We start from the raw sequence: 15,186 nt of genomic DNA on the forward strand, positions 1-15,186 counted from the left end.
CATGGCAGAGTCAGGTCTGGGGGGACCCGCATGGATATTTTTAAAGACCTGAACCCCCACACAGCCCAAAGTCACTTCTGTTAATGCACCCGAAAGTTTGGGGCCCCGGCCAGAACCTGGGGCTGTCACCCAGGCTGGGGGTTTCTGGCGTGGGGAGAACTGGGACGGGGGTAATGATTTCCAGGTGCTGATGGGGAAAGGGGTGCAGAGCAGGGGCTGACGGTCCTCATCCACGCCGTGGTTGTGGGTCAGCCCACCACCAACAGCACCTGACAAGCCTGCAGACGTTAGGGAAAAGGTGTCCTGGAAATTTTCTCAGGGCTGGCCAGTGGTGGCGGGGCTCCCAGCCCCGTGACATCCCCAGCTGGGTCCCCAGTCCCCTGGCTGCAAACCCTGCCACCAAACCCTCCCTGTGCCCCGGCTCTCTGCCATAAATCACTGCCCTCCATTGGCCAAGGACCTTTTAAAAAGGATTTATTAGGGGGGATTTAAGCACAGGCAGCAATACGGTTTCATAAATCGGAAGGCAATAGTGCTCATCATTACCGGTTCATTCGGGGGGTGGGATCCCCACTCCCCTCATCCCCGTGGCCGTGCTAACAGCCTCCTCCCCAGCGCCACTGCCTCTGCCGCTCCCCTTTGCCTCCCAGTCTGTGGAGACCGCGAGCGTGGAAAATCCCCAGACAGGGAGTGTAAATGCTTGTTCTTTGTAAATGAAGAACATAATTAACATTAAATTAAGGTAATACAAATGAAGACAACACAGAGCCTGACAGGATGAGTGTTTGGGGAGGCAGTAGAGAGAAGTGATTCATATTTTTAATTTACTGTACAAATAGACTAGCAGGGCTGGGGGGAAAAGGGCCATCCAAGTGGAGTGGGGATTTTTTTTTTTTTTTCCCACTGTTGTTTTGCTGTGCTTTAAGCACACAATGACTATTAAAGTCAACTGCCCATATAATAGGACATCTCCTACATGACTGCTCTCCGAGAGGCAGCTTGCTGTAGCAATAAATTCTGGGAGTGCCATCTGCTGGTGCGCACCCTTCGCCGGGCACCCTTGCCTCGGCCACCCCAACGCTGGGCACCCTTGCCTCAGCCACCCCGACACCGGGCTCCGGCACCCGGACCAGCCCCAGCACCCAGTGCCTGCTGCAGACACCTGCTCCTGTAGAGCGCTGCCCATGGACCTGCAGGCATCGATAGAGAATTATCTTTTCTATAGGGTAACAAACACTTTTTTCCCCTCCTCAAATATGCCCTTAAATTGTTCTTTTTTTTTTTTTTTAAGAGGCTGAGAGGGTCCAGTCAATGCTGAGGAAATATTTTAGGCTTTCAAAAGAAACAAATCACTGCTGTCCACCCCTCCAAACTGCTGGGTTTCAGCTGAGCGCCCTTTTCCCAGAACACCGTAAAAAATCACCTATTTTAGGTTTTTCCCCTGCAAAAAGACTCCTGATCAGAGCCCGTGTGAAACTGCAGGCTTGCCTGGAGCTGGCTTTGCACTTTAAGGAGATGAGAGCTGTGGCCTCAGCCCAGGGACACCCCGCTGCAGGATGACGTTCAGCCAGGAGCAAGCCAGGTTTGTCGTAGCATAAGGGTGTGCACAGGGCTGTGATGCCTGGAACAGGCACGCCCTCAACACTGCGTCCCTGTCCCCACGTCCTTGTCCCCTTCCCTGGTGGACTCCTACCACCACTGTGCAAAACAAAAACAAAAGAAGGTGCCAAGAGGACCCGTTCATGGCTGAAGTCACCCTTCCCAGGCAGAAGATGCCCTGGGATTGTGCTGAGAGCCTCCCACTCTATGCTAAAACCAGAGGGGGTGTTTCGCCATCTGGGGTGATTTCCTAATTTTGGGGGTGCAGCCTTTGCCCTCTGGGTCACTTGTGTCCTGGCAGTTATTACCACGAGTGGTGCTCGGGGGTCCAGGGCTGGCCAGGCTGGCAGTGGGGAGGGGCTGGTCCTAGCTCCTTGTTCCATCATTTGCCATGTCCTGCTCCTTTGCTGCCCTTTCCCCTCCCCTTCCATGCCCATTCCCCAGGGTGCTGGGGAGGGCAGGGGGGCTGTTGCAGGACAAACCCTGTATCTGAAGGGAAGGGGTCCCCGCCACTTTTGCCTTCTCCATGCTTTTGCTGAAGGCACGTTTGCACACAAGGCTCTGACCGGGCTTATGTGGAGTGCCCCAGTATGGGCACTGGGAGATGGTGGGGCGGTGGCGGGGGGTGGGGAGTGGGGGTCCTGCCCCCACCCCGCAGTCTCAGATCCTCTGTGAGTACTGATGTTGAGCTCTGCCTGTCAGCCTGGGCTGCTCCCCACGGTGTGCTGTGCCAGATGCACCGCGTCCTTGCCACCATGCAGCCCTGCAGCCACGTCCCCCCTGCTCCAGAACAGAAACCAGAGAGGGCCAGTGACGAGCCCCACACCACACCAGCTCCTCTGCCAGCTTTGCCCTGCTTTGAACAGCCCTGAGCAGCTGGGGCCTGTGGGGGGGTAAATCATCCCCCAGACGCATCCTGGGTCCAGGCTGCAGACACAGGGGCTGTTTGCAAACCGACCTCCCCTGGGCAATGCCTCCCATGTCCAGCATCATCCTCCCATGGCTGCTGCACTGGAAACACGGACGAGGAAAGCATGCACGAACCTACCCGGGCTGAAGGGGACAACAGTGCCAGCCTGGCCCTGGAGGGGTTGTGCCTGGGGCTCAGCCTTGCACCAAGCTGCTTTGGGGTCACCAGTGCTGGGGCAGGACGCTGCGGTGGTCTCGGGTACCATCAAGCTGCAGGCAGCCTTACGGGACTGCTTGGCTCTGGAGCTTCTCCTCTGCTGGTGAGACAAAAGGCAGGGACCAATCCTGCACCCATCTCCGTGGGGCAGTGGAGTGCTGCTCCAGCTCCCTGTTCTCCACATTGGAGGAAGCAGGAGCAGCATTTTCACCCTGCTCAGAGCATGCAGGAACCACACCCCACTCAAAACTGGTCCCTGATGGAGCCTGACGATGATGACTGCAGTCAGGTGAGCTTTTGGGAGAGCCAGGGCACACCCCTGCTGAAGTGACAGGGACAGTTCACTGTTAGTACACTTAGTGAAGCTAGTACAAGAAAGTTTTAGCCTCAGAGGCTTAGTGGGTCCCCATCATTAGCAGAATCCATCCCCAGGAGCCCACCCCTGCTGGAGCCACAGGGACCATGAGCACTGGCAGGCAGCATTCTGACAAGGAGCATTCACACTGAATGCTCCTGGGCTTGTCCAGCCACAGCCCAGAGATGCTTGCTGCCTCACTGGCCACCAGTACTGGCACAGGGACACCAGGGTGTGTCCAGGAAGCTTTCATCAGCTTCCCAGTAAGGATGTGACCATTCACTTTGAGCCAGGCACCCTCCAGGCAGCTTCCCTGCGGAATCTGGAGATAACAAGTGATGGAACATGATCATTTCCTTGAGGAACCCATTTCAAAGTATCTGGAGAGTGCAAACTGGGGCCTTCTTTCCCATACCAGTTTGGCTGCGGCAAGCTCCAGCTCTCCAAGTGTATACCTTAATGCTTAAACTTACCCACCCTTTAGCATTGCATACAGCACGGGAAGGCACTTGCCCATTTGGAGACAGTCATCCTCATTTCTGCAAACCTTAAAGAGGATCAGGAGCATTTCCAGGCATCAAAGTAATTTCTTGGGTTCTTCTTTGTACCTTCTCCAATCTTTCAGGGTCTGTTTGGACACTATAGAGGATACAGCCTTACCCTCATCAAGCAGAACCAGTGCTTTTGGAGGCCTGAATCCAGAGAACTGCTTTGGATATGGGGAAGCAGCTTTGGACGTGGGGAAGAACTCAGAGCTCACTCAAGTCATATCCTTCCTGAGAAGCCTGCAGTGGAGTGGCTGGGAATGCCTCCCTGGGCAGGGCAAGCTCAGGTCCTGCTTTTGCAAGGACTGACAGCCCCAAACAGAGATCCTGCCCCAATATCCTAAAGAAAAAGCTGATGAGAAACTAATGTCCCATGAGCATGGGGCTTCCTTGCTTCTACCCTTCCAGGTCTGGATGGAAGGAGGATGGCTTTAAAAGGGTCCACAGGAGCAAACACACCCAAAAGACACCACAGGATTTTGCCAGTGACTTCCAGTCCTTGGAAAGAGGGGACTTCTGGCTCTGGTGGTGTCTGAAGCCCTAGCAGAAATGGGTCCCAGTCCCATGTTTCCTAGGTCTGCCCCATCTCACCAGCCGGCACAGGGCAGTCCTGGGCCATAAGGCAACACCCTGGCTCCTTGGCTGTGCCAGGACCCTGGGATGGGGGCCTGCTCCCAGGGGGGGCATTGCCTCCCACATGGAGGGCAGGGGGCATCTTCCAAGCCACCCCACATGCTGGGCAGAAGGGATAAATAAATACCAGAATAAATAAATACAAGTGGCAAAGAGGCCTGAAATGATGCTGTCGTTTGCTGGGAATGAGAGACACAAGTGTAATTTAGGTTTTGATATTATGAAGGTCTCGCTGCTCTAAAACAGCAGGGCACTCAGTGCCTCATTAATAAAGGATAAACTTGGAGTCTATTTACAATGCACTTTTTGGGGTTATTTACACTCCATTATACATATGTAATGCTGCACATATTTACCGCTCTGTTCTGCTGCCGAGAGCAGCCGAGTTGGGAGGGAGACGGAGTGGGAAGCAGCTGATGCTGTGGAGCCGTGACCCCTGCTTTGACTCGTGTCCTTTAAATGGCTCAAGATGCAGGAGAGCCCCATGTCAGCTGCTGAGGATGGAGGGGCTGGAACCAGGCACTGGGAACCCAGTATGGCCTGGTCCCTGTCCCCATGGGCCCAGCACCCACCCACCCCCAGAGGTACCCCGAGGCTTTGCTAAGTGAAGCAGAAAGGGTGAGCTCCTCACCAAGTGACCACGAGCACCAAACGTACAAGCTGTGGGCCCATCGCAGGGTGGGCAACCTGATAAAAGAGGGCTAAATTATTTGCAACTGAATAAATCATGCTTGCATTGGCACTAGGGGGGCTTCACCACGCAGCCCTCCCCACCATCTGGATTTTACCTCTTACCAGAGCAAAATATTGTAGTTCTCCTGCAAACCACAGCTCCCCGAAGGTCTGTCAGCCCGGGAGCCCCCCACCCCACGGTGTTTGTGGGAGCTGCTGCGAGAGTCCTGGCTGATGCAACTGCCATGCCCACGGCAGTCCCAGGAAACAGGGCAGCCCCCAACACAGCCCCCAGGATTCAGGGCAGAGATGTGGGAGAGGTGGTGACAGAGAGAGGAGAGGCACCTCGGGGTCACAGCAGTTCACGGGGTGCAGCAAAGGGCTGTGGGTGCAGCCAGGACCCCTTTGTCTTCAGCAGAGTTTGGGAGGTGCAGGGGTCCCGTGGGAGCACTCTGTGGGGCTAGCACACGAGGCCAGGCAGCAAGGGGCTACTGGCACGCTGGGGGGGGGGCATGTTGGCTGGATAGTCACCCCCAGCTCTGAGCTCCATGTCCCTGCTGCAGCACCCTCTGGTTTGCCTGACCAAGCCAGGGTGAGACACAAGAGCCTGGGAGCCACCCTGGCCACCCTTCCTAGGAAATGTTAGGCGATCTTGACCTTTCCAGCCAGGCACAGCAGGGAGGATGACAAGCCCCCCCCCCCCCCAATCCTGCTCCTCACTGGCACTGGGGGAAGCACCCACCTGTGCCAACACACTCCAGCTTGCTGCCATCCCAGACTGGGCTTGCCATACAATGGCTCTGGAGGCAATGTTCTTTATTAAACACCTTGCGCAGGCAGCTCTTGGCAACTCCACACACAGAGGAACAATGTGAAAGAGGAGCGATGTGAACCCCCTGTCCCTAGGAGCTCCCCTCGCTCTGGGAGGTCATTTCCTCCAGTACGGGAGCAAAGCACAGTGGTTGATGCAACCCTGGTGCATCATCAGGGCTCATCCTGGCGACAGGCTGCAACATGGTGAGATATCCCGGGAGACCCAGAGCTGATTGAGTCTGAGCAAATTAGCCTCCACTTCCCTCTCCAGCCCGGTGCCTCCTCCACCATCCCCGTCCCCTCAGCCCACCCAGATCAGGGCAGGCGGGAGCCCGAGTCCTCCAGGGAGCTGCTCTCCAAGGCCCCATAGCCGTCCAGCTTTTTCATCCCGATGAGGTGGGCTGGGATGGAGAGGAAGGAGCGGCGGGTGGCAAAGATGTGGCTGATCTCCATGAAGGTTTTGTTCTTGGTCTCAGGAACAACAAGGTAAACATACAGGGCCACCAGCAGGCAGATGCCACAGAAAACCAGATAGCAAAAGGCGCCAGCTGACATCTGGGGACAATGAGAGAGCAGGGATGGGGCAGAGAGCCAGACACCCCCAACCTGGGCATGGCATGAGGCAGCACCCCCTCCCATCATCTCTCCCTGAGCTGGCTCCAGCCAGCACTGAGCTAAGCCAGGAGCATGAGCATCCCTTGGGTTCAGCCTGGCTTGGCACCCCATCCTGGGGGGGAGCAGCAGGGCTGCAGCCATCCCCTCCTCCTCCCACAGCCCCTCCAGACCAGTACCTGCAAGAAGGGGAAGATTAAGCCAATGGTGAAGTTGCAGAGCCAGTTGAGGGATCCCCCCACGATGTAGGCAGCTGGGCGGTGTGACTGGGTGAAGAGCTCTGCTGTCATCAGGAAGGGGACGCCGGCTGCAGAGGGAGGGGACAGATCGAGTGTGAGGAGCAGGCTGCAGGCACCCCGGGGTTGGTAGGTCCTGCCCATCTCAGTCCTGCAGCCAAAGGGCTGGAGCCCAGTAAGACCCATGGGTCGACATGGTGGTGCTGGGAGGGCTGGGGGAGGTGGGGAGCGTGGGGATGGGTGGACCAGCATCCTGCCCTTGGTCTCCCTTTGGGATCTGTCTTGGCAGGTGGATGGATGTCCCCCCGACATGCTGCAGTTGTGCCTTGCTGGGTGCTAACTCACAAGTTACTTGATAGGAAAGTTTCATACCGAGGCAAAATCAAAGCGGAACATTTCATCTGGATCCTCATTTTGCAATGATTTGCCTAAATGCAGATATATTAAATCTCATATAGAACTCACAGGCATAGAAAGAGAAACATGTTCCTGGCACCCTCCGTAATGCCCTTCCCAGCTTCCCTTGATCAAAATGATTTAGAAAATTTCCTTCTATTGATTAGTTTCTATCGACACCGTGGCTGATTTAGGCAGGAAAGAAGCAACCGTATTTCCAAGCACCAGGATTTCCCACAGGACACAGAAACGCCATTTTCCAACCAGCTTTTCCCACCTATGGTGAAAACACCTAGAATGACCAGAAATGATTTCCCAAGCCAACCTGGCCACTGAAAACTGGATACAGGTTGTGGCTGCTTCTCCTGGAGGGACTCAGCCCCTCCTGCCACGTGTCACTGAGCTGGCAGCCCTAGGTCCCAGGACTATTCCTTTGATGGAGGGCAGGATCCGAGGTCCAGCATACATCCCAGGGCACGTGGGGACCTGGCAGGGGACTGCATTTGACATGGTGACATGCCTGGCATCCCACTGCCTGGGACCAGGTTGACTGGGACTGTTTTTATAAAAGATGCTCTAAGGGAGAAGTTAAACTAAAAAAAAAGTGCTAAGAAGTGAGGGAGGAGTGGAGCCCCTGATGAACTCTTACTCACAGCCTGCCCAGAATAGAGATATATATTTTTTTGTTTTAAAACTCCTATTCATCATTGTTTGTGAACAATGAGCCATTAAAATCCTAATTAAAGATGTAATTACAGTGAATGAAGTCTGGGCTGAGGATGAATTATAGATCTGTTAACAGCTCTGCTAATACATCAACTGGGTAAACCAGTCCAGGTTTCACTCCTCGCTGCTCGAGCCCGCGCTCAGTCAGGGGCAGGACGATGCTCACCAGCACTGTGACAGGAGAGGGTAGCACCTCCAGAGAGGCCTGGGGAAGGCTGCCAGGGCTTTCTCCCTGCTTGGCCCAGGAGCACAGATGAGGAGGAGGAGGTGGAGCGTGCCCTGGGGACTTACTGGTCTAGAGGGGCTCGTGGTGGGGTCTTGCTCACATGGCACAGCATGACAAACCAGGACCTGGCCATGGGGAAGGGACCAAGGCACCGGTCCTTCTGCTTGCCTGCAAATGCCACTGCTCCCTGCTTTCCTGGGGCCCCCCATTCCCACCCCATTGCCTCCTGCTCCTGCCAGCCCCAGACCCACCTGGTCCCATGCAGAAGCCAGCGATGATGCCAACCACACAGGCGACGCTGACATAGCGCATCCAGGGCAGGGTGGTCTGCAAGGGGACACTGGGCTGGAGAATGCTGCGGTGTCCCCAGGATGGGGCTCCATGCCTGCCCCTCTGCTCAGTGGTGGCCCTTGGGGATGGTGGCCGTGCAGGATGCATGGGGTAGACGCAGCCAAGAAATAGGTAGTCGGGGGCAAAGCTCAGCAAATGGTGATGCTGAGGCAGCCCCAGAGCTGCAGGAGCATCCACCAGGAGCAGGCAGCAGAGGTAGGACCCTGCAAACCCCTCCACCTCCCATGGCATTTCATAGATGCCTCCCTGGGGACAAATATTTCTGCAGAAAAGCCGCCAGAAGCGGCGGGATTTTTCTCATGTGGATTTGGGTTTTCTTTTTTGTTGTTCTTTGCTTTGAATTTTCCTTCCCTTTAACTTTGATGGGAAAACATTGCTTGGAAGAGCCAGCTCACCTCTTATCCCTCCTCTGGGGGGATACCCCTCTCTTCATCACCCAGCCCTTGTTAATGCAGCCAGGGCTCCAGCCCTGGTCAATGGCCCAGGGCGGGGGTGGTGGTGTTGGTGGCCAGATCGTACCTGCAGCAGCAGGGAGACAGTGATGCCAGCTGAGCAGATGCCCATGGTGCAGAAGCCGGTGATGATGAGGGGCCGCCGGCCCACCTTCTCAATGGTGAAGCACTGCCGAGGGAGAGCAGAGACTGGTGGGGTGGTGGGGAGCTCCCCACCAGGATGGGGGCAACCCCCTGAACCCCAGATCCAGCTGAAGGTGGGAGGATTCTCCCAGTGGCGTCTGGGGATCAGGGGTGGCCCTAGCTCAGAGCTCCAGGGTTGGGGCCAGGGCATGGGAAGCGCCAGGACTCTGGGGTCTCAGAGTCAGCATACACTGGGCAGCAGGGGGGTCCCACAGAGCAGGGTCAGGGCTAGCTGGGGTGGCCCTACGGCTGCATTCGCACCGGTGCCAAGCAGAGGTGCTGGGCTGGGCACGGGTTGTTTGTGGGGCAGCGGGCAGAGGAGGCAGGGTGCGGGCAGGCAGTGCGGCAGCGGCTGGAGCAGGCAGGGTATTGACAGCAGAACAAATGCCTGTAATTTTATAACCAATCTCGTCACGTCCATTGGGGGCCATTTGCGGGGCTGCTCCTGAGCAATCTGGCTGCACGCTGGGTGGCTGCCGGGGGGCTGGGGCAGCCCCATGGCCAGGGTAGGGGAGAAGGGGGTACCCTTCAGAAGGGCAGGGGGGTGACCAGAGGGGCCCAGTCTGCCATGGGTTGAGCTGCGGGGAGAGGGGAGCAGCCCCAGCTCAGCCCTGGTTTTCTGGGAGCAGCCACCCCCCATCCATCTCTCTAATTGTCAGGGAGTGGATTTAGTGCCGGGTGGCTTGGGCTGGCCCCGGGTGACGCTCACAGATGGGACAAGGGCCATAAATCTGCCTGGCCCAGTGCTAACTCTCCAGCTAAATGAGCCCTGGCTGGGGGGGGGGGGGGGCAGGGCTGCTAGCCTGCGGCCAGGCCAGTGCTTGGCTGGGGGGGCAGATGGGGACATGTGGCTCTGCTAACAGAGTGACATTGAAATCAGGAGCCGGAAGGAACCACTTAGCCCCCTCCATCATCTCCAACCTGCTCCTTGCCCAGCATCTCCCCCAGCCTCCCTGCTACCCATCACCTCAAAATTCTCCCACCCCCTCCTAGATGTGACCCCTCAAACTGAGCCCCTCTCATCCCACCCCCTCACCCCATTTCCCTGCCAAACTCTGTCCCCCAGCAAAAGTGCTGTGCTGTGGCACGGGTGGCATTTGGGGTCCCTCCAGCCTCCCCCATTTGACGGTGCTAGGAGCTGACAGCTAGGCTCTGGCACTGAGGAATTGCAACCATCTGTTCGTCCATCACTCACCCCGATCAGCCCTGCAACAACTTCAATGGCACCAGTGCCCACGGTGGTGTAGGGGATCTGGGCTGCAGGGATCCTGGCGTTCTTGAAGATGGTGTTGGTGTAAAACCAGATCTGCCAAGGAGGGGACCTGGAGTGAGCTGGGGGGACGGAGCCATGGGGCACTCGAAGTGAGTTGAAGGTCTCAGCTCAGGCTCTGCAGAGCCAGGTCCCAGGGCAAGGATGCCACAGGGCTTACAGCATCGATCCCCGAGAGCTGCATGCCGGCGTTCACCACCACCACCGAGAGGGTCTGCCAGCGGACAGAGTGGTCCTGCAGCAGCTGCCATATGGAGACCATCTCCACAGAGGAGAGCGACCGTTGCTCCTCCTTCATCTCCTCGATCACTTCCTGCACGTCAGATGTCCCCAGGAACCGGCACAGCGCTGTGGGGAGAGTGGGGGTCACAGCCACGCATCTCCCCATCACAGGGTGGATGCTCACAGGTATGGCACAGGGCAGGGGCAGGGGCTTGGCTCTGCCCTGGCTCAGCCTCCCCAGGGGACCTCCCTGATCCATGGGGCTGAACATCCATAGGAACTGAGGAGATGCCTCACACCGTGGTGATGGGCACCATGGAAATGCTACGGCACAACTGGGTGAGACACAAGGGCTGAACCGTAAGGACTATGGTGGGGTGTCAGGTCTGGGTGTGGAAGGATGCTATGAGGATGCACCTTGGCCTCAGGAAACCTTGGACCAGCACCCAGCACCTCCCAGACCCAGTCTTCCCCGGGATGCCCCCTCACCCTTGGTGGCCCGGCAGACATCGTTCCTCTCTATCAGCAGGTACCGTGGGCTCTCAGGGAAGCAGTGCAGCAGCAGGAGCTGTAGGGAGGCGGGAACAACCACCACCGACAGGTAAAGGGGCCAGAACCTGTCCTGAGAGGAGTTGAAACGGGACATGTCACAAGGAGGGCAGAGCAGGGTCCAGCACACACGGCTGGGTGTATTGTGCTCACCTCACCCAGCAGCTCTGGGAGGCCCAGGACCTGTGCAAAGAAAACGCCCAGGCAGATGAAGATGCTGGGAATGAGGCCCAGGAAACCTCGCAGGTTCTTGGGGGCGATTTCACCCAGGTAGAGGGGCACCACACTGAGACAGATACCTGTGGGGGACAGGAGGGACCAGGATGGGAGAGGCAGTGGGGAGAAGGGTGCCCAGCCAGACACTCAGTGCATCTCCTCCCATGTCCAGCACCATCCACAGTGGGGACCCTGTGGCCAGGGAGGTGACCCTGCCTGCCCCACGGGGACATCAACCACAGAGCCTGTGGCCATGGGGAATATGAAGCCTTCTCCAGCCCCATGGGAATGGGCTGTAGGGGACCGAGCCATGAAGAAGGGACCGGGCACAGCCCAAGTAGCACCTACCAGAGTGGAGCCCTGTGATGGAGCGGCCGACAATCACCATCTCTGGGGACCCCAGCTCCCGGCTGAAGCCCATGAAGCCACTGGCCAGGAGGACAAGGAGAGCACTGCGACTCAGCGCACCGTTCCTAGCAGGGCACAAGCAGCAAGGCAGCCCCTCTGACCTCATCCCATCCCTCAGCCACCCTGTCCCATGCCACCCACCCCCTTACCTGCCATACTGCTCCACCAGCACCCCCACCAGCAAGGAGCCCACCAGCCCACCCAGGGCAAAGATGGACACAGTCAGAGAGTAGAGGAGGGTCAGGGGGCCAGGGGCCAGCCCGTGCCCATACCGCCGGGACCACGTGGCATTGTAGAAAGCCTTTATGTGCTGTGGGGCAGAGAGAGACACCCGGGTACCAAATGCGTTGGGAGAAAGGGGAAAACAAGGGAATACAGGCTGTGCAGGGAAAACGCCGTGGGTTTAACAGCACTGCAGGAGGTGCAGGGCAGGATGTGACCGGGGATGACTGCGATGTGCTGGTCTGGTTGCTCAGCCAGCCTCAAAACTGGAGGGGTTTAAGGACAACCTCAGAGATGCCACTGGCAGAGCTGGAGTTGGAGCAAGGAGGTTGTGGGCAGCTTTCCCCAGCCCCTGCCTTCCAGGGGACCAGTTTGGGGGGAGTACATGAACATAGGCTCCCATGTCCCTCCCATGTCATTCCTCCCCCTGGACTGCTCTCCATGGGTGACTGCCAGCATTTTGATGTGGGGCTGCTGTGTAGCAGTCCCTCCACCCTCCCAGGGAGGGACACAGAGCCCTTCCCCTGCTCCCGGAGAGGCTGCCCATCCCTTACCGCTGCCGGTGAGTTCACCACGGCCAGGTTGTAGCCATAGAGCATGGAGGAGCCAAAGGACACCAGGAGGGTGACCGACAGCAGGGGGAAGGTGAGGTGCTGGGAGAGAGGAGGAGGGATCAGCAGGGCCCCGGCCCACAGAGCTGGGGGACAAGGTCACACATGGCATTGGGTCACTGCCCCTTTGCTATAGGGATGTCCCTAGCCCAGAGCAAAGATCCCAGCACAACGGAGCCGTGTGCTGAGCGCCGCTTCGTGCCACCACCCAGCACCCAGCCCGGCTGGCTTCCCCGCGGCTGGGCTCCAGGCTGTGGCCGGAGGCTTCACCCTGACGGTGACCCAGCTCAGGCTGCTTGTCCCTGCCGCCTGGCCCTGTCCCCCCTGGCCCGGGGCTGGGAGGGGGCAGCGAGCAGAAGGGGCAGATGGAGCAGGGACAGACACCCACCCCCTCCTGTGGACGGGGGCACCCAAACGGCACTGCTGCAGCTGCCCCGCGCACACCTCCCTGCCTGGGGCGCCCAGCGCCACCGAAGGGTGCAGCTCCCCGCGGCAGGTCCCGGTCCTCCCAAAATGCCACGTGCACCCACCTCGCCACCCGCACCAGCGCCTCTGTCACCAGCTCCGGCGGCCGGAGCGACCTCGCTGTGGGGAGCCGATGGCTGCGGGGGGCCACCCTGCAGCCCTGACCCAGCCCGGGGGGGCGAAGACCGGCCCACCGCGGGCTCGGGGTGCCCCGCAGCGCCCAGGAGGCGCTCAGGGCACCCCGCAGCCACAGGGGCACCCCTGGGTGCTGCAGCCGGCTGTCTCCCCTGGAGCGCTGAGCATCCCGCGGCGACAGGGCTGTGGCGGGGTGACCTGCGTCCCCCGGGAGCAGCCCCGCACCCGGAGCCCGGCCCTCCCCGCAGCCCCCCCGCACGGTAGCCGGATCCGTAGCACCCAGCAGCTCCCGGCTCACGCACAGCAAATCCCCGCTAATCCCATCAGGAATCCCCAGCCACGAAAGAGGGGTGGGGGGGAGCACCGTGGGGCACATGGGGAGGGGGATGGAACAGCCCCCCCCTCCGCAGGGAGCTCACCCCGGTGATGTCCCCGCCGGGCTGCGGGGTCCCTTTCCCGGCCGTCGGGGCGAGGCTGCAGCCGGAGCGGGGGCCGGGAGGAGGAGGCGGGGGGGAGGAAGGCAGCCCCGGTCCTGCGGCCTGGCTCGGCTCTCCCATTTTTAGATGGAAGGAGGAGGAGAGGGAAGGCAGGCAGGGCAGGGCAGGGCAGCGCAGGCAGCCTGCGTGCCCCCGGGGCTCATTGGAGGCGCCTGAGCGGCCGGAGGAGGAGTCGCCCCCCCCCCCTCGTCGGAGGCAGGGGCAGGCCGACACCCCCGAGGGGCCACGGCCAGGCCTGGGGACAGCGGGACCACTGGTGTGCTCCTCTGCCACCGTCGAGAGCCCCTGTATGTCCCCTCCAAGCGAGGGTGGTGACAGGGCCTGTACTAAGGGCAGCATCCCTGCATCACCCCCGGGGCTGGGGGCGAAGGGGCAGCCCCACATCACCCATCGCCCCCGAACCCTCTCCCACTCGGTCAGCCTCTGAGGCAGACGTGCCCCATCCTTGCGGCTCAGGTAGGAGGGCTGGTACCGCAAGGCCATGGCTCAGGGCAGCTCTCTTCCCCAGACACAGAGGGGCACAGCCCCCAGCCCCAGAGAGGAGAGAGTCGGTTCATGGCAGCTCAGAGGATTCCAATTTTGCTGCGGCCAGGAGCTGCCTCCCCTGCTGCTAATGAAGTGCCTTTAATTAGCAGCCTAATAGCAAGCTCTTAATTTGCCGAGGAGCCAGCTGAAAGGATAGGGACCCCACTAAGCCATGACTGGCAACAGCTCAAGGGGCTTAAAAGGGACAGGCCCCCTGGCTGGCCCCACCTCGGCAGGGGTCCCAGGCAGGGCTGGGAGACCCCCTCGGGCACCAGCACCTGTGGCCCTGCAGTGCCCAAACACAGCCCGGCTGTCCGGGTCGCATCCTCCCACACAAGGATGCTTCAGCTCCCATCTCCTCCCTCCACGTGAGCCTCTAGCTCTCCCCACAAGCACCACCGTGCCCTCTCCCCAGCCATGAGCCCTTTCCAGCCCACTGCTGTTCAGCTTTTCCCAGGACAGGTACCTGCTCAAGAGCTCCTTACGTCTTGCTCAGACTTGGTTTCTCCATGTCTCGATTGGGGCACCACCTTTACCATGGTGGGCAGCTACAGAGACCTCGGTGACAGGGCCACAGTGGGGGGGGGGACACCTGCAGGGAGCTGCGTCCCTTTAGGGATGTCCCATTTTGTTCCCAGAGCAGCAAGATGAAGATCTGTTTATCGGACATGGGTGCGATGGCCCAGCAGGAGGAGGACATACAGCCTGAGGGTACCAGCCATGTCCAAAGCACTTGCAGTGCTACAGGGCAGCCCTAAATACCCCCAGGACTCACCTCAAACCCCGTGCTAAAACAGGGCAAAGCAACAAACCTGGGACCCAGTGATGAGCTGGTCCGTGCTCCCACTCCGGTCATCCAGATACACGGCTCATCTCTGGGACCAGCACCTGGAGGGTTAAATGTGCCCTGTCCAGTGGTCCCTGCCACAAGGAGAGGAAGAAACAGCAGCAGCCACCTCTCCCCCATCCTGAGCCACCTCAGCAAACACCCACCTAAGAACCCTCCTGGAGCTTCCCAGGCCCTCTGCAGTGAAGCCCTTACCTGTCCCCAAGCCCAGTGCCCAGCCCCGCAGCCACAGCCCCCCTCCTGCCACACCGCCTGATGCTGCAGACCAAGCAGGGACATCCTCAGGATGCTGCT

The 15,186-nt window shown here is 59.3% G+C and overlaps 1 protein-coding gene across 5 annotated transcripts; it reads right to left on the reverse strand.

The window, feature by feature from the left end:
- Nucleotides 1-1,267: 1,267 nt before the first annotated feature.
- LOC308069677 (solute carrier family 2, facilitated glucose transporter member 9-like) lies at nt 1,268-14,625 on the reverse strand. 5 transcript variants are annotated; one of them, XM_080402392.1, is made up of 12 exons: nt 13,443-14,625; nt 12,367-12,465; nt 11,740-11,900; nt 11,531-11,610; nt 11,120-11,265; nt 10,907-11,039; nt 10,356-10,543; nt 10,121-10,231; nt 8,810-8,911; nt 8,191-8,266; nt 6,535-6,662; nt 1,268-6,298 (listed from the first exon to the last, which is right to left on the reverse strand). In XM_080402392.1, the coding sequence occupies exons 1-12, from the start codon at nt 14,001-14,003 to the stop codon at nt 6,059-6,061; spliced, it is 2,025 nt and encodes a 674-aa protein (XP_080258518.1). In that variant the 5' UTR covers nt 14,004-14,625; the 3' UTR covers nt 1,268-6,058. The 5 variants fall into 5 exon arrangements, 4 of the variants coding, with proteins under 4 accessions (XP_080258518.1, XP_080258517.1, XP_080258519.1 ...); XM_080402391.1 differs by having other exon boundaries at nt 11,531-11,655; XM_080402393.1 differs by lacking the exon at nt 12,367-12,465 and having other exon boundaries at nt 11,531-11,655.
- Nucleotides 14,626-15,186: the final 561 nt, after the last annotated feature.

The sequence above is a fragment of the Falco punctatus genome, assembly GCF_963210335.1.
Source record: "Falco punctatus genome assembly, chromosome: 9".
NCBI lineage: Eukaryota > Metazoa > Chordata > Aves > Falconiformes > Falconidae > Falco > Falco punctatus.

What these genes read in the sequence shown, in the direction of transcription:
- LOC308069677 (XM_080402391.1), bottom strand. Translation starts at nt 14,003, where the DNA reads ATGGCCTTGCGGTACCAGCCCTCCTACCTGAGCCGCAAGGATGGGGCA. An exon ending in TTGTTGCAGGGCTGATCGGG is followed by an intron (nt 8,912 to 10,120) that starts GTGAGTGATGGA and finishes CTCCCTCGGCAG; the next exon opens with TGCTTCACCATTGAGAAGGT. An exon ending in TAATCTTCCCCTTCTTGCAG is followed by an intron (nt 6,299 to 6,534) that starts GTACTGGTCTGG and finishes CATTGTCCCCAG; the next exon opens with ATGTCAGCTGGCGCCTTTTG.